Source organism: Copidosoma floridanum, unplaced genomic scaffold (genome assembly GCF_036245765.1).
Source record: "Copidosoma floridanum isolate Cflo_tuat_1 unplaced genomic scaffold, Cflo_Japanese_pri ptg000007l, whole genome shotgun sequence".
Lineage (NCBI taxonomy): Eukaryota > Metazoa > Arthropoda > Insecta > Hymenoptera > Encyrtidae > Copidosoma > Copidosoma floridanum.
Window position 1 is genome coordinate 1,270,327 of NW_028321884.1, and position 21,632 is coordinate 1,291,958.

A 21,632-nucleotide genomic window follows, 5' to 3' on the forward strand; every position below is an offset into this window, starting at 1 on the left:
ATGTATACGCAAGCAAGCTCCTTCGTTCGGCAAACAGTAGCTCACCCCATATAGGAGCCAGACCTTTCGACTCTTTTCCCTCGTCTGCCTCGGCTACACACCTATACTCTCGACTATAGCTATACAACACCTACATGCATTTCCCACAAAAGGCGCACCGTAATGTATACATGTATATATACCTACGTACGTATCGATTAGTCGCGGTTGCCGCGTGATGGACTCCCTCCTTCCCTCGCGAGACTTGTCTCTCGTCTGGAGCGCAGCTCATTCCCGTTCGGTGTATGTACATGCACAGCGCTAATCATTTATGCCCGTAATATCGATCTCGCGTCTCGCGCGGGAGCCAAGAATTATACCAGCTCCCCTGTACCTCTTTCTATACCCTTGTATTATTAAAAACGCATTTGATCGTATACCTATACATACGCCTGTACCTATATCTATGTTACGGAGAATTTGAAGCGAATGGCTTTCGTATAGTCGAGCGCAAAGCTATACGTATATACATATATCTACACTGCGTCAAAAATAACGCAAAGTGACAACCAACCCCTACAAAGTTACAACGGTCATGGCGAAAAGTGCTTAATAAAATGCGGTGATGGCCCCGCCGGGACCTCGAATAAACGACCGATCGTATATATACAATTAAGAGACGAGACAACTGCAGGTGCATATACGTACACATATAAACATGGGGTGCTTCCTCGGCCGGGCTAATTTTGTACCATGAGGCGAGCTACCAATGGTGTTTTACCGTAGAGTGCCGAGGAAGGTCAATGGCCTCTGCAAGGAAATTTAACGACATTGACGATCCGTCCAATGGAGTCCTCGAGTATATAGGATACTGTAGATATATATATACTGGGGCAAACCCGGTACACGCAGACATAATACGGCGCACCTAAATCATCGAGATTTTCAATTTACAGAGAGAAAGAGCAAAAAGAAGAGGAGTAGCACGTGAAAAGTGCGCGGCGAGTACCCACATACTGCGGGGAGGGGGGAAAAGAAAGAAAAAAGTACCTACGGTGGACGTGGCGAATAAATCAAAAGGCCGGGATGTGGGGAGCGATGGGTAGAACAGGGTCGGATGGTCCGTAAGTGCGCCACGGTTTCCCAGTAATTCATCGAATGCACGTGTACAGATACACGAATTTCCAGCGAGTGGGGGGCAGCGAAAACATTTCAGGGTGTGTACCCACACGGGGATGTGGGTAAAATCCAGTGCGCCGGTACTCTTTGCCGCTCCTTTTCTCTCGGAAAATAAAAGAGAAGCCAAATCTGGTTTCGGTATTATCATCACGGCCGCTGGCAGTGCTCCAGTAAGTCCGTCCGTCCGCGCGGAGCCGAAGAAGAAGAAGAAGGAGCTAAAAGAAACGCCAGGCCAACGCGGCGATAGCAAAACGCTCGAATCTACAATTTCCACTTTTCCGAGTGGCCGATAACATCGACAGGGCCGAGTGCTGATGTTGCTGCTTTTGCCCCCCCCCCTCCATCCGTCCGTCCGTCTCCACCCTCGCTCGGCCGGCGCTCCTCACCCCCTTCCCATTTTCGCCGCTCGCCTTTTACGACACCCCGTAAAATACCCTACACGTCCATTCCGTTTGTCCCGACGTGGTAATGAATCTCCACCCCCTCTCCCTCCCTCACGTTACTCACTCACGCGCCCCGAGTATTGGGTTATTAGCCCGAGATTTATACGCCCCATATACGCATGTCGTCTCATCCGCGCGCATATTTGTATCTACATGTGTAGCTAAGCGGAGGAGGAGCACCACAGGGGGGTGGTGTCGCCCTGGCGCCAGTATAGTCACGCCAGAGTTATTTTTCTCAGCTCGAGCTTACCTCCCCCACCCACCCCTCTTCTGTTTCCCAAAGCTCAAGTTTTGCCACCCGATCGCGTATACGCACTTGTAATCTACGTTTGTCGCTGATTGGGATTCGAATCGCAGAAGCTGACGACGTGCCTTTCGCCCTCCGAGTGACAAAAAATAGTTCTTGCTCGTATATGTATGTATGTATGGGGGGGGGGAGGAAAAGGAAAGAAAAAGCGTTTCTCACGGCTCACGCGGAAGATTAACCGATTAGCACTTTCCGTTTCGGCGCTCGACGCTCGTGAATTATGTCCCCGCGCGCGTATACTGTATCGCACCTGTACAAAACCCTCGGAGATACGGGGCGTAAAAATAGATTAATCTAATTTCTCATGTTCCTCCTCCCCCTTAATCTTACCCGTTCAGCCGCGGATAGGGTCCACCTGCAAGGCGCGGTCGCATACTTTCTTTACCGGCGCTCTCGAGGGACCGTGTCGCCGTTGGTCCATCAATCTTCCGCCGCACCACCCTCCCCCTCTCGTTTTAAGTTTTTACGGCGAGCCGCTGGGGTTTGGGTGTACAGGTCGACTCCCGCTTGTATTACGGAGCCTGCCTTTACTCGCCCCGTCTTTTGTCGAGCGCGAATATTACCGCAAATGTTTGGAAAATTTATTAACACTCGCCCCCCCTCCCCCTACTGCTACTGTTCTTTGTGAAATATTTACCAGCTCCTAAATCTCAAATTAAACTGGGAATCCCGCAAAGTTCGTGTACTTTATCTGTGTGTATAATATATCGTACATACCTACGTCGTACAGATGTTTGAGAGGAAGAAAAAGTTCGTCTTCGAGACTTATACGCGCGAGGTCGTAAAAAAATGTTAATCTATGGGTCCCTTGTAACCACGCATGAGTAATTGTTATGGCCGATCGATATTCAATTTCTTGGGTTATGTCGCGCCTATTTCGCACTTTCCGTTATACCTGCTCAGGGTCTTTTTTTTCCACTCTCAAACGCAATTCACGCTGACAATGTATACACGGGGGAGAGAATGGACAAAAATAAAGGTCAGCTCCGCCAACGTGAATATTTTTGTTTCACATGAGTATTTCAAAGGTGAGTGGGTATAGGTGATAATATTACTCATCCCTGAGAATATAATGGAATAGATTTTATTTTGTCACGGCTTGCTTTGCATGACTATCGAAATCCTAGGAATTTAACAAAATATGTGTGCGTGGTTTGTGAAAGAAAAAAAAAAAAAAAAAAAAAAACCCTCTGACGCGACGTGATTGTATCTTTTTTTTAAAAAGTTAGTTACTACAGCACATCAAATACCTCCGTACATAACCACGAGAAGAAGAAGAGGACGTGGGTGACGGCATTGTTCGAGCCGTGGCAGCAACGAGAGATGGAGATGGAGGCGATACATAATAAACGAGGCCCGCATTACAATAGGCCGTACAGCGCTGTACGCAGCCACGGTCGCCTCGCAAAATTCCTCCTTTCAGAACGAAAATAGAGGAATAAAGGGAGCCAGCGCCATGGGGATTCTTTTTTTTTCCCCCCTCCTCCGTACCTACTCGCCGAAGAGGAAAAAAAAAGACACAGTACCTACATGCGCCCAATGAGAGAGAGAGAGAGCCGTGACTGCTTGATAATTCAAGAGGGACGTAATTGAATTCTTTACGAGGCGGGCAGGGTGCGCGAAATCGAAAAGCATGGAAGAGAGAGAGAGAGAGAGAGTATATAGGTGTGCTCGATCGATCATCGATGACGACATACGTCCCTCTCTCGCGAGTCTCCGTTTGTTCTTCACTCCCAGCCGACTATGGCCACCGCTGGTGACCCTTTGGACTCCCTGTAGGTATGATTCTGTTGAGCACTCGCGCACCTGCTAATAACACCTCGTTGTCTGTATGTTTCACCCGTGCAAAAGAGCACGAGAGATGGATACCGTGGCTTTTATGTTGTTGTCAAGGCAGGCAGCTTGAGATAAATCGTACGGCTAATTGTATCGTGGTGTGCCCCTCCCCCCCCTTCCTCTCGAGGCGTGACTCTCTAGGAGCTTGGCTCGCGACGGGGAGCTCGCTTCCATCTGTTTTATTTACCACGTAATTAATGAACCACCCTCGAGTCGCGCCCTTCGCCCCTGCCTTGGCTATGTATATCTGCTTGAACCGACGCAACCTCGGCTCGGAGCCATCGGCAGCTTTTTCTCCCATTCGCGCGTTCATCGCAGAGCACGTATACCTGCACCGAGAGGTCGGTACGTTTTGCCACTGCAATTACTCGGTACGCGTACTTTTATTTGCTAAATCCTTCGTTAAGTATAAACCATCTGACTTGTTAAAGCCAGTGTTTTTTTAATTGATTTTTCAAAACGACATTGCAATGTTTCATTCGGCAAATAAAAGGGGTTTAAAAAATTGTTTAAAAAAGGGTAGTGACAACGGTGTCGTAAGTCGGGTATAACGATAGAGGGCTCGGGAGAAGTCAAAGAAGTAACCGAGGCGTTGTTTGTTTTTTTTTTTTTTTCTTCTTCTGTGCTCTGCGACGTCTTGGTTTAAAATAACGAGCAAAAATGCGAGTCTGGCAGAAAAAAGCGCAAAGGTACGCACATACACGTACACCTACGAGTGGAGAGGAAAAAAAAAAAAAAAAAAAAAACTGAGAGAACTGGGGACTTGCGCAACTGCACGCTTTTACCGAAAGGATGCAAAGTTTTAATGCTCCTCCTGCGGGTCTCCCCTTTTTTTCTCCGTGCCAAAAAACTCGGCGGCACCAGCGCCCGCGAAAAGGCAAAAGGAAAGACACACCGCTTGCCTGCCTGCCTGATGCCGTGCCCGCTTGGATTATTCGTCACTTTTGTGACGATGGCTCGCACGTGCGCCAACCTCGCGCCCAAAGTTCCACCATCAGAGGTATATATATATATATTTTGGTATACTTATTCCCACCATTGCTGCCAGCAGCTGAGCTCTCGGGGACTTTTATTCACCGAGCCGAGACACACCAGATGCTGCGCTTTCACGTCAGCTTGCTCCCCCACAGATACCGTATACATATATGCTTAGACACTTGATCTCTATATCATATACATACACAACCCTGCACTGCTGCAATGACGGTCAAAATCAAGCTTGGAGTTTCAAGTCTGGAAAAATGCGTCCTTGCACGTTGTTGGAAGAGGGGGGGGGAGGGTTACGAAGCTTTCCAAAACTACCTGTTGGGTATACTTGTACGGGATGTAGTAAATTGAAATAGCTGCAATACCACGGTTCACCGAAATGGTAAGAGGTTTGAATCAATTTCGCCTCTCTTCGTTACGTCGCGGCCATGTGGATCACTTCCTGCATCAACTCGTCTTCGGATGGACGGGGAAGCAAACAGAGCGACAATAATCAGTCTCCAGACGGCAAAAACAGTAGATAGCTCGCGTACGCACGCGTGTACATGTGCGGGTATCCCCCTCGGGGAGGAAATTCCATTACAGGTTGACGGGCGGAGGGAAGGCAGCAACTGTTATTTCTTCCTCGCTGTTGTTGTACCTATACGTGTTCGGTGATTGCTTGTGTAAGAGCCATCCGAAAAGCGCATAGCGCCGCTCAGCTTCGTACCACGAACACTTCCATCGGGTTATTTTTCGCTCCTCGGAATGCGTATAATATAGCCTTACCATGCGTTTCACGTGTGTACGCGTTACGTACAGAATAGGGTGATGGGCATAATGAAAGGCACGAGTAAGTACAGCGGTATATATAAGTATAGATGCAAGCAAAGGTATTAAGTACAGAGTTTTGGCAGTATAGTAGTGGACACTCTTAGCTGACCGGAAGACCGATCCTTGGGTCAAAGTTCGCGGGGCTCGTATAAGCCGAGTCAATTAATGCCCCCAGCTCTGCCAATTTCGGCCATTTGTACGAGCTGGTTTGGTTTACCACCCTCCCCACACCCTTTTTCTCTCTTCTTCTTCTTCTTTGTAATCGCGTGTGTAAATTAGTTACAGGATGCACCGGCTCCCGGGCTCTGTGTACTTACTGCAGTTACGTCAAGTTTTTTCTCTTTCGGCAGCTAATACGCTTAGGACTAACGAGAACAGCAACAACGGAAAAAAGGGGGGTTGGGGGATACAAAAAAGGGGCAAGACAAAGGGATGGGGGAGGGGGGAAAAAAAAATATTGACCCGCAGCTGGAGGAACTTTTTCAAATGGAGTGTACCTACTTTCGGTTGGGATGCTCCGGGTCGCTCCGACGTCAAAAGTTTGTGTTATTTTTGCGTGTTGGCGTTGAAGCCCTGTTATTTGGGGCCGCTCCCGCTGCTGCTACTGATACAACCACCGTCCTTTTAGACCTTTTTTTTTTTCCTATTTCAACCACCGCTCGACGTTTAATTAAACTTGAGAAAAATATATAGTCCGGCGTAACTGCGACCCCTTTTTCACAGTTGAATTCATTAAAATAGAAGAAGGATTCTTTTTCCAACCTTTTGTATTTTTCATTAGAGGGCCTCAAAACTTTTCTACTCGGCTCACAAATCATTGTCGCCGAGAGTGGATTGCCGTACGATTAGGAAAAAAAAAAAACACGATACGCATATAATATAGGTACAGTGTTTAAGTAGAACAAAGCCGATTTGGTCAGACGTTGAGAGAAAAAGATCTCATCCATTCTATTATCTTTTAAATGGCACTAAGTTTGTCGTTGTTCTTGTACATGTTGCAGCACCACCGCAGTCGGTTGAGATCGTAGGCCACAAGGATCCCTCGAAAATCGAGATCAAGCAGAACGAGTCGCTGAAGCTGGAGTGCATTATCCGCATGGCCAAACCAGCCGCCACCATAGTCTGGTACCGCGGCAACGTCCAGATCAAGGGTGGCGACATCAGCATCACGCCCGTACCCGTACCCGATGGTTCGTATACATATACTACATTTTTTTTTTTTTTTTTTTCACACCTCAGTGGTTTTCAACGAACTTTGCAAGAGCTTATGAACCAGACGGATGCGTCGAAAGATAGGGGTTTCATTTCAATTTTGTACACTGCACTCACTGCATCTTCGTCGGTAAATGTTTTGATGAAATGCGACCTCCGTCGGACGTCGTACATCGCGGGGATGGAAACTTTGTGGGTGTAGCGCCGGTGCGGGGTACAAATTTGACGGCTAAATTTTCACGGATGGGGTGGATAAAAAATGAAAAAGCAAAGGAAAAACAAGAATTTGCGTGACTTTGGAGCCGGATGGGGAAAAGCGTTTCAGCTGGAAGATGCAAAAAGCCTATGGTCTCCTGCGCAACGGTAGCGGGGATGTTAACCGCAGAAAAAGGAAAAAAAAAAAAAAAAAAAAAAAAAAAAAAAACAGCGAGAGCAGAGAAAAGGCAAGAGGGAGCCTCGTTGATTTTGGGAAGTTGGAAGCTCGCCAGAGTTATGTACCGACCAATTGACCAAGAACACGAAGAAAAAGTGCATACTCCCTTTTACGCTCCTCCACCCCCCCGCCGCGCTATATCCCATTTCCTTTCCCGTCTCTCTATCTTCTTTTGCGCCTTTTTTCCGGCTCCCGGGTTCTCCTTTTTCAAGGGCTTTCTGAATTTTCGCTTTTCTTCCGATGCCATTCTTCGCCCGGGTCGCAGGGAAGCGCCGTGACATCCATCAGCATTTTTCATAAGAATCGTTTACCCGCTTAGCCATTGTATTCTTTCGAACATAAAAGCTGATTTTACTTATTTTAGTTGGAAATTTTATTTACAAAGTTAACTTGGGTTTCGTCTTGTGAATGGAGACCGGTAAGGAGCTTTACCCATTTTGCAGGATATTTTCGCTATTACGTAGGAGCACCATCACGGAAATTTTTAATATCCTTCCTTTCGACTAAATTGAAAATTTCATTCAATTACTCCTCTGGAACTTTTTCACCTAACCGAGTTAAACACGTACACTTGGGTGATTACAAAATTTTAGCTGTTTAACGATTGAGAAAATATTTTTCAAGCATGTAAAATTATGATGCTAAATCAACAGCGAGCGAGTATTTAAAAAAAGTTTAATGACTACCGTTCGCTTGGTGAATTAAAATAAATTTGTAACACGATTCTCGCTACGTTGAAAAACATATGTTTACAAGCGCCGGCGCCAAAATTAATGTTTGTTATTTTTTTATTCCGAAAAAATCTTTGAAAAATTATACAAAGCAACGGGACCGAATATTTTAAATTAAAAAAGTTCGAGCCCGGTTTACATCACGAATGAAATTATTTTTCCCGGGAGCATCTGCAAATGAAAAGGTTAAAGGTCCCACAGCGTCGGAAATTGGACGAATTTCGACGTAAAATGCAACATCGCGCGGATGTATATCTGGGGTGAAAACTCTCCTACTTTGAGTGTGGGACGAAATGTGCGAAAAACTTAATTTGCTCGGGTAAGCGTCGCGAGTAAAAACATACCTACCCACACTCGAAAAATGTCCCGAACTTGAAAACTTTCTCATGCACGAAAGGGGACACGCGGCACTCCTATACCTTTCCGATTTTCATGCACGGAGAATTCTGTATTTTTTTTTTTTTTTTCGTAAAAGCCCGCAAGCTCGCACGGTGGCGTCTTACAGCTTGAACTTGGCGAGCGAAAGAGAGGAAAAATAAAGAAAAGAGCAAGCACTCGGAGAGCGGGAAAACAGTGCTGTCTGTACCCTGCGAAAGCAGTTGCAGCACGGACTACGTGAAAACGAACCGAAACTGCCCTGCGGCGAGGGCAAAGAGAGAGAGAGAGAGAGAGAGAGAAATTCTAGCGAGCTTTTAGTTTGCACACTCAAGTGGACTACAGGCATAGCAACTGCAGTACTAACAGTAGCGGGAGCAGCGCACAACTGTTTTCGCCGCCGGCTACCGGGCCAAGTTTTCGCGCTTCCAGATGTCGAGACGTACACCTTGGGCATGTATGTATATGTATTACTCGCAGGGCCGTGGTTGCCACGCGGCAGACGACGTGAAAAATGCGTTCAAAGGCAAATGCGTGCGCGCGTGTGTACTTACCGCGCAAAACTGGTCTAGCCGGATAGTCAAGTGTACGAACGGAATTAAGAGCTCTCTCCTACTTGCATGCGATTTTCCCGGGATTACATACGTGTGGGACACTTTTTTTTTTTTTTTTTTTTTTTTTTTTTTTTTTACGAGACGGCTACATCGCGAATTTCCCACTTTACCCGAGGACAAAGGTATACTTGAGGGCGATGAAAATATACAACCTCGTTGTTGCAGACAAGGACATGGTGAAGGCGCTGGACCACAAGAGCGGCAAGCTCGAAAAGTACGACACGTACGGCTCGATCAGCATCATGCCGACGCCCGACGACGACGAGACGAGCTATACCTGCGAGGCCAGGCACTCGGCCATCCCGATCGAGAGGCCCATGCGCGCCGTCGCCACGCTATCAGTTTTCTGTGAGTACACACCACTTACATGGTAACATCCGAATGATTTTTTTTTTTTACTGTACGTAGCGTAATTTGTTACTCGATAATATTGGCATCACAATCTTGGGGAAAACTTGATTTTTTCGCGAATAGCATTTTCGTCCATATACCACCTAATGTACTTGAGTAACCACCCATAATTTCTTAATGGAAACATTTTATACCTTTTTCCATCCAATCTGGGGCTTTAGATCCTCCGGGGCCTCCTTTCATCGAGGGTTACGTGGACGGGGAGGCACTCGGGCGGGGCCAACAGGTCGAGCTGACCTGCAAGTCCCGGGGGGGCAATCCACCGGCCCAGGTGATCTGGTTCAAGAACGGCCAGAACGTGCACTCGGTGTATTCGACCGAGGGCCGCATCTCGAAGAACGTGCACTCGTTCCTTGCCCAGGCGAGCGACGACAAGGCCAGATTCGAGTGCAAGGTCAACAACGTCATGAACCTCACCCCCATGACGGCCCACGTCGACCTTAGCGTGCTCTGTGAGTTGCAATTTTTTTTTTTTTTCTTCTTTTGTCATCGTCATTCGTTGTTATTATTGCTTATCGCTTCGGCGTGATGCGACGACAGTTTCTCCGGAGCGAGTGACGATAACGGGGCCGTCGGAGGCCAAGGCCGAGGAAAAGGTGACCATCACCTGCACGACTGACATATCGAATCCGGCCTCGAAGATCAAGTGGGTCGTCGACAACCACAACTTCAACAGCAGCTTCTCCCAGATGCTGCCGGCACCCCAGGGTGGCTTCATCACCACCTCGAACATCACCTTTCAGATCAACAAGCAGGCCAAGAGCGCCGTGGTCGTATGCCTCGCCACCAACGACAAGCAGTCCGAGAACGTCGTCACCTCGCACAAGATCAACGTCATTTGTGAGCACACTGTTTTTTTTTTTTTTTTATTCCTCCTGTGTTGGGATATTATCGATTTTTTCCTCTCCCTCCCACCTCCAAACTCCAAGCCACGCGCAGCTGCCGGAAACGGTACGTATGTATAGTGTACACGTAAAACTGACGTAGGCAATTTTTTTCCGCTCAGATCCTCCGTCGAGATTAGAGATTTCCGGCTACGAGCCGGGCACGAGCATCGTCGCGGGAACAATTCTGAGACTGTCCTGCACCGCAATATCGGGCAACCCCCTGGCGACCATAACGTGGTACAAGAACGACGTCAAGGTACGTACGAAGATAATCAATTGATTGGACTGCCTTTGCCCCTTGGCAATGGAATTTCTTTTTTTCTTTTTTTTTCTCGCTTCGCTCAGGTTTCTCTATTAGTACAGCCTCGTTCGTTGCTCTGTCCGGCTAAAATGTGGCCGAGCTATTGGTCAAGTCTTCGTTTTTTGATCCATTATCGTTATTACATTCGTTATCTACTGCTGAACCATCAAAATGACAACTACATAGAGATGTTTAAAAAGTAATAATACATACAGAATAAAAAAAGAACAACTATTCTTTGGTGCAAAGATATATTCTATTGTGTGCGAGACGCGAAAAGAACAGAAACAGATAATTAAGGCCACCGGAGGGCCCTCGATAGCTCGGCTTATGACAATCGGGTTAACAAATGTACAAAATAATTAGATGACACGTCAAGGCTCGGCTGACATAATTATGCGTCACAATGAGGTCAATGTAAATAAAAAAAAGTAAAAAAAAAAAAGGATACGGTTGTAAAAAAAAAAAATAAATAAAAATAGATGAAGAAAAAAACAATTGATGAATTGGTTAAGAGAAGTTTTATTGATTTGTCTCTCGACCGGGTGGCGATCACAGGTGTCGGGCACAACGAGGACGCGCGATCACGCCATCACGAGCGAGCTCGCCCTCCACGTCAACGCTTCGGACAACAAGGCCAACATACGCTGCGAGGCGAGCAACTCTGCCACGCAGGTGCCCCTCGTCAAGACCCTCAATCTCAACGTCTACTGTGAGTACATCTACGAGTTTAATTACTTCATTTCAATTATTTTCGTCACACTTACTTTTGTGACTTGTGCATCGTATATACCATGCATGAAAATTCAATTCACGTGTTTTTGGGGAACTTTTGACCACTCGCTCATTGCTTCTGTTAAAAGTAAAACTTTGGGATAGTCATCCCGAATTTCAAACGATACCTCTAAAAAAAAAAAAAAAAAAAAAATTGCGCTTAGTCCTACCAGAGGTGATAAAGATAAGCAGCGAGCCGGCGGCGTTTCGCGTGGGCAAGCGGGGCAGGTTGGTGTGCGAGTCGACGAGCAGCAACCCCCCGGCCGAGATGTCATGGTGGAAAGCCGGCAGTCCCGTCACCGGGACGACCAACGCGACCAAGAGCGGCCTCTACGGTGGCTACATATCCACGGTCGAGCTCCCCCTCGAACTCACCGAGCAGATGAACGGCGAGGAGTTCACCTGCCAGGCGAAGAACCCCCAGATCGACCGGAGCGTCCACGACACCACTACCCTCAACATCCTGTGTGAGTATTCCATCATCCTATTTTGGGGGGTTGTCGGGAAAGTGGTTCAGGCCGAGTGATTCATTGTCGTACTCCCAACAGACAAGCCGGTGTTCGAGAGCATCGAGCCGAACGAGCTGGTGGGCATGGAGGGCGAGCCATTCGTCGTATCGGTGTCGGCCCGTGCCAATCCGTCGGCTATAACGTACACCTGGACGAGGGACGGTATGCCGCTGGCCAAGAGCGCCAGCGCTGGTTTCCGGGTGTTGGCGCGCGGGCCCACCCTCAACGTGACGCGGCTCGAGCGCAGCGACGCCGGCACCTACAGCTGCGAGGCCATGAACGACGAGGGCACCACTTTTTATCAGTTGAATTTGACCGTTCAATGTAAGCCTCATGTAAGACGCTTGATCCCCCATTTATGTGCGATAGGTAGCTACCCATCATCATTATTTATTATTATTATTATTATTATTATTACTGTTTTCGTTTTCATTAACTCGTTTTGTTTTTCTCTCTCTGAGTGTGCGTGTTGTGTTACTTACTAATCGTTTCTCGGTTTCGGGTTTACGATTTTTGCTCACCTGCTCTTCGAAATTGGTGCATGGCCCCATTTTCAAATCGGCACATGGATTACCGCGAATAACCAATAACCAAATCGAGTGTTTTTGATTTCAATTTCTCTTGTACTTTAACGTTGAAAGTCCCCTCATAATCGCCCCTTGACGCCTACCTACGTCGCCAATCACACTTATACTAATCATAACTGTTAATCAGAGTTTTGTTTTGTTTTGTTTTTTTTCGTAAAAATTAACTGAGCCCGCACCCCCTTTTTGTTTTGCGAATAACCCCAAGTACATAAGTCACTGACCCACTGTCGAGGGGGAAATAAAGTTGTGAAAACCAAGAGAGGATTTTCATGATTTTTTTTCTTCTTCCCCCGAGCACTTGGCACGCTCTACCTTGGCGGCTCGAGGGTCGATCCACGTTGTTAAGAAAGAAATGATTGTGTTGCGACAGACCCGGCAAAGATAGTGCGCACCTCGGCGTCGGGCGTGATCTACCCGACGGGCCGCGAGGCCAAGCTGTTCTGCGAGGTCGAGGGCTCGCCGATCGGCGGGGAGTTCGTCACCTGGTACAAGGAGAGCGCGAACGTCGCCGAGCTCGGGGACCGGTACGCCTCGTACTTCTCCAACAACACGGCCTACCTCAGGATCAAGAGCCCCGGCCAGAAGGACGTGGGCGAGTACAGGTGCAACGTCAACAACGGCATCAGCAACGTCACCTCCGACCCCGTGCTCTTCATCACGAACTGTAAGCACGTCAACAAACTTTGGATTAGTGTTATAAAAACCACGATTGTTTCATTCATTGATGAACTTTGATTGTGCAGTCAAGCCGGAAATGGCCAACACGCCGTTGACCAAGAAGGCTGCCGTGAACAGCGGAGCAAAGGCCCAGCTGTACTGTAAAGCGCGGGGCTCGCCACTGCCGCACTTCACGTGGGTCTTTGGCGGTAAAACCATTATGGCCAACGTGACGGAGTACAAGTACGGGGTGACCTACACAAACGTAAGTATTTCACCACGGGCCATCCAATTGTACGTGAAAAATGTTAAGTGTAAAAAAAAAAATAAAAAAAAATGAAATCGTGCAGTTGTCGGAGCTGTACTCGCAGTCCGTCCTGACGATAAACAAGGTGGCCAACGCGGATTACGGGAAGTACGAGTGCATCGCCCAGAACAGCATGGGTAGCGCGAGCGAGACGATAGGATTGGACGTGACGTCGCAGCCGGACGAGCCGACCGACTTGGAGGCTGTCAACGTCACCCACGACAGCGTGACCTTGGTTTGGAGGCGGGGCTTCGACGGTGGTCTGCCCACGTCGCACCGGGTGCGTTGGCGCGAGGCCCGCGACGACGAGGAGAACTACCATTACCTCGACGTCTCGCCGGGCGTCTACCGGGCGGTCGTCGATCGATTGGCCCTCGGCACCTACTACGTCTTCAGCATCATGGCCAAGAACTCCAAGGGAGAGAGCCCCTATTTGCCCGACCTCCTCAAAGTCCAAACGCTACGTAAGTCGACCGTCTCTATAGTGCAGCGCTATTTCTTTTTTTATTTTTTTTATTTTTTTTTTTTTATTTTTTTTTTTTTTGTAATGGCTTTTTGGTTTATGCCTCATTACGTTTGTGTTGTGGGATCGTGGTTTACTTTATTAGAAAACCGGATGCTAAGTTATCTGTTGTTTTCGATAGTTCACGTAGCTCATTTACATCCGTTTTTCAACCAAAGCTATCAAGTATTGGTAAACATTGGAAATTAGTAGATTATACTGTTGGCTACGTAGATCGATAAATATACTATAATTTTGATGATAATTTGAGAGGGTAATTTGTGGTTGCTTGTTTTTTTATTGCTTTAAATTTTTTAAATCAATGTATTCCACAAATGCTTTCTCACTTGATTTTTTGGAAAAAAAGTAATTTATAATTTTTTCAAGTACAAATTTGTTTTAAAACATAGAAACTGTAGAATTAGTACTGTAGAATTAAACTTGTAATAAAATAAATTTTTCTGGTAACACTGGGACATTTGGACGTAGTTACATATATATTTTATGTTTGCCGTTACAGATGAATTTATGTGTTTGCCATTTCCTCTCACAATTAGCATTTGTAAATAACCATTAATTAATTTGAATGTATACCTACGCGTTAAGTCAAATACCGCAAAATCACATCACACCTTCATACGTTTCGAGCACTCGAGTACTTTTGGTTAATCATTGTTTACTTTTTGTATAAAGTACCACGAAGCGTTATAAGCTAAATTGAATGTATACAAAAAAAAAGGGAGATAGGTATGTAATAATAATAATGCATGCAACGCATACACTAGGTGTTTTGGGTGACGGGGCCCTTTTTGCTTGGGTTGCAGGTGAAGCACCGCCCAACGAAATGATCATCAGCGAAATAAATTCCTCGTACATCATCGTAATAATCATCGCTGTATCCGCCTGTGCTTGTCTCCTCATTGCCACGCCCATATTCTATACCGCCTTTGTATCGAAAAAGAAGGCCCAGCGCTCTGGTAATTATTCATTGTTCTTTGCTTTTCTGTTTTTTGTCGGCCTACGCGACAATAGATCCGGACAGCGCCCAAAATCTGTCGACCGACGTGCTGAGGGAGCACAGCGAGAATCCCATGAAGTACATTTATCCGATAGCCGTCACCACGATCATCTTTTTTATTATTAATGTTGCCTTCATGTTGTGGTATATCGTGAAAAAGAAAAGCGCCGATCGTAAGTTTATTCAAACATCAACTCAATCCTATAGTTTTTCCAAAACTTTATTACTTCGACCAAAGCTTTTTTTTTTTTTTTTTTTTTCTTCTTCTTGTACCTTTTTTTTCCCCGCAACGAATAATGAATTGGTAATCGAATCCATAAATATCTTACACGTCACTTTGCACAATTTTTATTGAAAAAAAAAAAAAAATCTTTATAACTCGCACTTCGCGTCTTTCGCGAAAAGTTTATTCAATTATATAGTTGAGTTACCAGCAGAAATGGAGCGCAGTTATACATTGGGGGGGCTGGTGGCTTCGTTTCAGGCATAAACAAGTCGCAGACAGCGGACATGTACGCGCCGTCGACGGTGAACGGCGACACGATGACCGGAGAGCTGAGCTCAGTGTCCGACGAAAAGAGCGACGTCAACTTTGACGCTAACGATTACGTGGTCAGTGCGATCAGTCAATATGTTCTAAGTAACAAGTAACTCCGGAGGGTAGGTTTGAGTTCTGTTAAACCCTTTTCATTTACGTTCCTCAGTTATTGATTCTTGATCGACCTTTTTTTCCCCACCGCCTCTTACCAAACGTTACATAGTTATGATCCATGCACTTTTTGCTTTTTTTTTCGTTATCACCTTGTCCCTATGATTCCTTCAAAACAATTTTTCTCTACCGCTTTACTACTCCTTGATTATTTTTTTTTTTTTTGTCAACCAAACGCTTAGATCCTCCGGGGGTTAGTTATAGGATTATATAATTTATCATGTAACATTACTTTTAACAGACTCAACGCTCGTTTTTTTCAATAACGTTGATCGAAAGGTTTTAATATATTTAAAATTGCATTAAACTGCATGACTTTATCTTCAGATTAACGTTACTTACATAAATTATTGCCTCTGCACTTACGCCGGTGCAGTTATTATTAATAGTAAAAAAATAAAAAATAAGTACTCAAGTGGTGCTATCTTATTTAACATTTTCAATGTTATACGCTGATTGCCCGGAATGAATCGGTAGAAAAAATTATACAGGCACCATTGGAATTTTTTTTTCCATACGAGTTTTCTGCAATTTCAAAGACAATTCACAATTGTAATTTTTGCCTGACTTTTCGCATACTTTTTCTGAAAATGTCTTGGTACAATTCAGAGGCATTGATGTGAAAAATCAAATACGAGTGATTGAAGTAACTAGTTATAATGTGTAAGACTAAAAGCTTAAACATAAAGGCAATTTCGAACGAGATGGTTAAGCATAAGTTATGGTCTCAGTACATATAGCGTTCTCTCCGATTCCATTAAAAGATGAATCGAGAAAGGGAGGAATAGCTGAGATCGCACGTAGGTGTATGTGTAAAAGTTTGTTTTTCCGATGTTCGGTGCAGGAAGAGGGACGCAAGACCGCGGCGAGCACCTACCTGATAGACCCGACGCTGCCGGACTACGGCAAGCCAAGCCTGGAGATGCAGGTGCACCAGCAGAGCACACTTAACAGACGCAGCAATCACATACCCAGCATTCTGAGCATGGACTCGCCGCCCCAGCGGACCACGGCCAGTGGCACACTATCCGGTGGGTCACCCGTCGTAATCGCCGACGCGACCACTTCTACCTCTACCACTACTACCACCACCACCACCACTACTACTACTACTACTACCACCACCACCACTACTACTTCTACTAGCGATACTACGTGCATCGACAGTCTGATGATGATGCCTAGGTGCTCGAAAAACCTCTCAAGATTTTACGTATATATATATATCGCTCTCTTGGTGTCTTCTCACGATGCGTTACTGGCCAGATCCCTGTCATTGTACCACCCACCACAACACGATGCAACCCCCCCCCTCATTTTTTTCACTGCATACCACATTCACACAATCATCACGACGACAGTACCTACAAGCTGTTTTGCATACCTGATTTTATTAGACCGGGCGCGGGATCATGGAAAAAGACTTAAAATTGGTTGTGGCTTGACTAATCGATACAATTGTTGGCACGAATCGCTAAAAAATCAAAAGTTGCGTTAACATGTTTTTTGGCATTTTTCGGCCTTTGTATGTACTCTACGAGAAATGCTTATAGAATTTAAATATTGAGTCCTTTGTTCAATGTTCTATAAGCAAGTGCTGCTTCGGTTACAAAAATTTTCATTTACTGTGTATGAATAAAATATTGGTTTTTCACGTAAAACTTTTGGAAGAATAATTGCGCAAAAACTGCATTAGTTCCATGATCCATTGCCTTGTCTATGTGGCTTACACACACATCCTTGAATGGCACTCCCTTTCACCGAGTTATCAGTGCTAGTGAGTTTCAAGCATATTTTGCATTTATTTTCACGGAATGACGTGCCTGCGAGAAATCTTAGACTAGAAAACATTAACCAAGCATCGTAACAAACCTATACTTGATTTTTCAAAACTCATTCGCTTGGCATTGCAACGAGGAAAAGCTGCACAATGATATAAATTACACTATGTCTGCGTAGTGCGCCCAAATATTTATGACTTGTTCAGTATGCCGGTGGTATTAACGACACGAATGAAAGCTTCTTGTTATGGCATGACGCTGTGAGAGTACGATAACACGAACGTTTGACACTCGCTTGGTCTGGCCAGTTTTGCCCGTTTGCGTCTCCCCGAGAATGCAACCGTTGACTCGATGTTTGCGTTTTGCCACGTCGACCTACTTCACTTAATTAACGAACACGACCTCTGGAGAAACTTGAAACACATAACGTGCACAGCATCATTCAACAGTTCACCCTCACCCCAAGCCAAGTAAACAAAGTCTCGCGCAAATCGATGAGTTTTATTTTGTCTTGCTTGGATTCATTTTTATTTTCAGTCGCCTAATGTTATCCGCTCATGGTGTTTGTTAGTAAATTATTCGTTAGCTAAGGGCTAACAAAAGCTTTAGCTATGATTAATTCAACACCGGTACGAGGAACAGCTCGGCCCGCGGTTCGTGAAATGCAGTGGCGTAAGAAAGTTTACCGAGTCATGAAAAACTGTGTCGCGAAACGCTTTCGGAGAAATCGTTTTTCCCGACATTAAATTCAATCGTCCGAATCAAGGTCAAACAGAATCGAGTGGTGAATTAAATGGGCCGATTTTTCAAACGACGGGTAAATAATGAGCGAACGGAGCGAAAGTCAAGTGTCGATTCGTGACTCTTGGCCGTCCCAATCAGACTTTGCATCGCAAACAGAGCATGTCAGAGAGATAAATTGAACGGCCTGCTTCGTTAGTTCTTACGTATATATACTGAGTGAAAAAAAAAAAAAAAAAAAAAAAAATGCATTGCGAGATATGGCAAAGAGAAGAGGCACGTGAGCTGATATATACATTACGCTTGTGAGGTTTTTACAATAGTTTTGCATGCCCTTATGTTTTTACCGAATTTTATTTCATCATCTCGAGAACTGCTGTAAAAAATATACACACAAACCATCATTTTTTTTATTTTCCACCATGGCTGTGTGCGTGTGCGTATGCATTTTTTACGCAGCAGCTTATCCACATGGCACAATTTTATCGATGTAAAAAAAAAAAAAAAAAAAAAAAAAAAAAAAAAGTGTTTATCAATCGAAAAATAAATGCTCTCTCGCGCAGTTGGAAACGCCCGTAAACGAAAACGTTTGATTGGATTAACGCTTTCATTAATTGTGCGAGCACGCAATGACGGGACGTTTTATTGAACGGGTCGGTCACGCGGAGGGATGATTTCCAACTGCGCGGAACAAAGCCGATTAGCATGTGTGTATACGACGTTAATAATGTATATGTAGGTGTAAAATAGATAGGCATGTGAGCCAACAATATCGAGCCCGTCCGATGATTGTTGCAGCTTCGAAGTCGAGCTACATCGGCAACCCGAGCCCTGCCCCACCCTCAGACGTAAATTTCTACAGCGTGGAAATGGAGAGCGGTCGCTTTATGGGATATGAGACGGAGCCGAGCCCGGTCCCAGCCTCGTCGATCCTCGAGGGCCCGGGCGCCTACTACCCATCCCTCAGCCCTGCCTCTGGCCACCACCTGCACCACCACCACCAGCAGCAGCAGCAGCAGCAGCAGCACAGTCCACAGCCAGGTGGGGGACTACAGCAGCAACACCACCACCACCTGCACCAGTTTGCACCGTTCGGCAGTACCAGTCTCATCATAGGCTCCGGCAGCAACAGCCTACTGATGGGGGTGGGTTCGCTCGGCGGTTCCAGCAGCAGCGCCAGCGGCATGGGCACCCTGACCCGGAACAGCCGGACTCTGCCGCGGCCGGTGCCCCCCCCAGACGTCACTGTTATGACTGCCGGAACAAAGTCACCCCTTCCGCCGACGGTACCCCCCCCGCCCGCTACATTTGCACGTGCGGCCCCCATCCCCGGACATTCCCTCGGGCACCCACTGTCAACTTTCACATCGACGCCTCAGTACTCTGATATTGACGGGCACCTCGTCTGAGCTCGCCGGGCCACCGCTGAGCCCCTCCACCGCCACAACGACGAGGACTGCACCAGGCTCTGAATTCACCCAGCCTCCCTTCGGACTTTTATTTATTTCATCCAACCGCACGGCTACCGATTGCCTTGCCAACAGACATTCGTGCACTGCAGAGCTTCCTTTTTCCCGCCCCATCGCAGTTGCTATACAATCTTTACACTGTACAAAAAATATGTAATCTGATCCCCGGCTAACGAGCGACAATTTTTACGCAACTTTACAATCGTATACCTCGGCCGATGGCCAACCATTCGATTAATCATTATGTCAATTCTGAGGGATTTCCCTGTTCCCTGTGTGTATATTTATGCACCGTGTATAATAACGATTGTACGCAACAATCGGAGGCTAAAATGTTGGTTGGTTGGTTGGTTTGGGACAAACACGGGCGTCGATGTCTTCGGTGAGTAAGTATGGGTGTATAATATGGTGAATCAATCGGTATAGCTGAATGAACTTTCTACGTGCACCCGATGGAAGAAAAAGTGAGTGGTGCCGTTTGGTCTCGAGGACAAGGTGCGCAAGAAATAAAAAACAAACAAAAACATGGACGCCGCTATGTGATAATGTGTTATTATTGTGCTCTGGTGACTTTCGATTGTCTCTTGTACAGTGATAAGTGTGTTTGTGTGTGTAAATAAAAGCTGCGTTAATCGAAAGTAAGCGAGAGATCTTCTAGATTAAGGATTTCGTGTACACACGCCCATTGTACGTGAGAGCGATTTTCCGTAACCGATACTATTATACATTATTGTTTTTTTTTTTTTTTTTTTTTCGTTCGACATTTATCGCAACAACCAAAGTTTTGTATAATTATTTCAAAGAGGGAATAAACGTGACAAATCATTGGAGTTTTTTTTTTTTTTTTTTTTTGTAAGAAAATTCGTATCCTTTGATGATTTTTATCACGTGTAATTCTTGAATCGTATCCGATGGTTTTCAAATGCGATAATTATAATTTTAAGACGTTCGAGGGTTTGTTCCCTGACTCTGTTGAGCTTTGGATGAAGGAAAAATGGTAAATTTAAATAAGCAGATACACCGTGATGGTAGAATTTTTCGATGTCGCTTCCAAAAAAGTCAATATAATTATATTCTCACACTCTATAGAATAGAAGATAGAATTTAAGTACGACCGTACAGCGATATCCGACGTTTTTTCTTAAAGTAGAAAAAAAAAAAATAAACGAAATATTTAAAAGTTTGGAGTCTGCCTGCCTTTTTTACGTATTTAAAAGAGATGCGCGACAATTTGAAAACATTAAACATCGAAAACGAGCTAAAGTATAATTGTAGTTTTATTAAAAGCAAATGGACATAAATCTGCCTTTTTAAAGTAATTAATTATTTTAAGTGTCCGTTGAAAAATCATTGGAAAGAGCATCCCCGTATATTTTTACGGAAATGTAAACAACGTACGTGAAATCTTCAAGTTTTACTCGGTACTTACATGTTTTATTTCTTCTACTTGAAAAAAAGTGAGTATTAATTCGATTGAACGTACGTTGAAAATCAATTATTATTTGACGGTACTTGTAAAAAATTTAATAAATAGGACTTGTTACTTGATTTATAAAAACGCAACGCTGCCAATACGAAATTTAAATGTGCGACAAACAAGGAATACAGTATTTCCTAAAACATCATTCGTAAATGTCTCTCAGCTGAGTGTCTATATGGATATACGTGTGTGCGCGCGAGTGCGTACGTATGTGTATTTTTTGCATGTATTTTCCTTAAAATTGGTCGTTCTTGTAAATAGATATGAATCACAAATGCAAAGTCTTTATTCCTACGAATTCATATGAACAAGCGACATGAAAAATCATTTAAAAATGGATTATATGAGGGTCTCACAACATACCGTAGGCTAAATAATAAAAAAAATAAATAAAAAATAATAATTAGGCATAGAGCATCAAAGACTAAAGAAAAATAATAATAATAATTAATGAAAGAAGAGAGAAAACTCGGATTATAATCGTTGTCGCGAGACTGAGGACAATGAAAAATCCGCGACCATTTGCTTTTCAGTTCCCGTCAAAAGCTTAAGTAGTTGGTGTATATTATATTTTTTTAACTAAAATTAGA

At 45.0% G+C, this 21,632-nt stretch overlaps 1 protein-coding gene across 1 annotated transcript in view; it reads left to right on the forward strand.

Annotated features, from left to right (window-relative positions):
• The window catches only part of sns (sticks and stones), a 76,712-nt gene extending 56,976 nt beyond the window's left edge, over nucleotides 1-19,736 (forward strand). Inside the window, exons 5-19 of the mRNA XM_089588838.1 lie at nucleotides 6,546-6,734; nucleotides 9,075-9,257; nucleotides 9,482-9,772; nucleotides 9,861-10,160; nucleotides 10,327-10,463; nucleotides 11,067-11,220; nucleotides 11,447-11,749; nucleotides 11,831-12,115; nucleotides 12,749-13,042; nucleotides 13,122-13,300; nucleotides 13,386-13,806; nucleotides 14,669-14,821; nucleotides 15,347-15,474; nucleotides 16,416-16,602; nucleotides 18,892-19,736. Of these exons, the coding sequence (XP_089444964.1) occupies nucleotides 6,546-6,734; nucleotides 9,075-9,257; nucleotides 9,482-9,772; nucleotides 9,861-10,160; nucleotides 10,327-10,463; nucleotides 11,067-11,220; nucleotides 11,447-11,749; nucleotides 11,831-12,115; nucleotides 12,749-13,042; nucleotides 13,122-13,300; nucleotides 13,386-13,806; nucleotides 14,669-14,821; nucleotides 15,347-15,474; nucleotides 16,416-16,602; nucleotides 18,892-19,502 (3,815 nt within the window). The 3' untranslated portion in view covers nucleotides 19,503-19,736. The remainder of the gene's footprint in view (nucleotides 1-6,545; nucleotides 6,735-9,074; nucleotides 9,258-9,481; nucleotides 9,773-9,860; nucleotides 10,161-10,326; nucleotides 10,464-11,066; nucleotides 11,221-11,446; nucleotides 11,750-11,830; nucleotides 12,116-12,748; nucleotides 13,043-13,121; nucleotides 13,301-13,385; nucleotides 13,807-14,668; nucleotides 14,822-15,346; nucleotides 15,475-16,415; nucleotides 16,603-18,891) is intronic.
• Nucleotides 19,737-21,632: the final 1,896 nt, after the last annotated feature.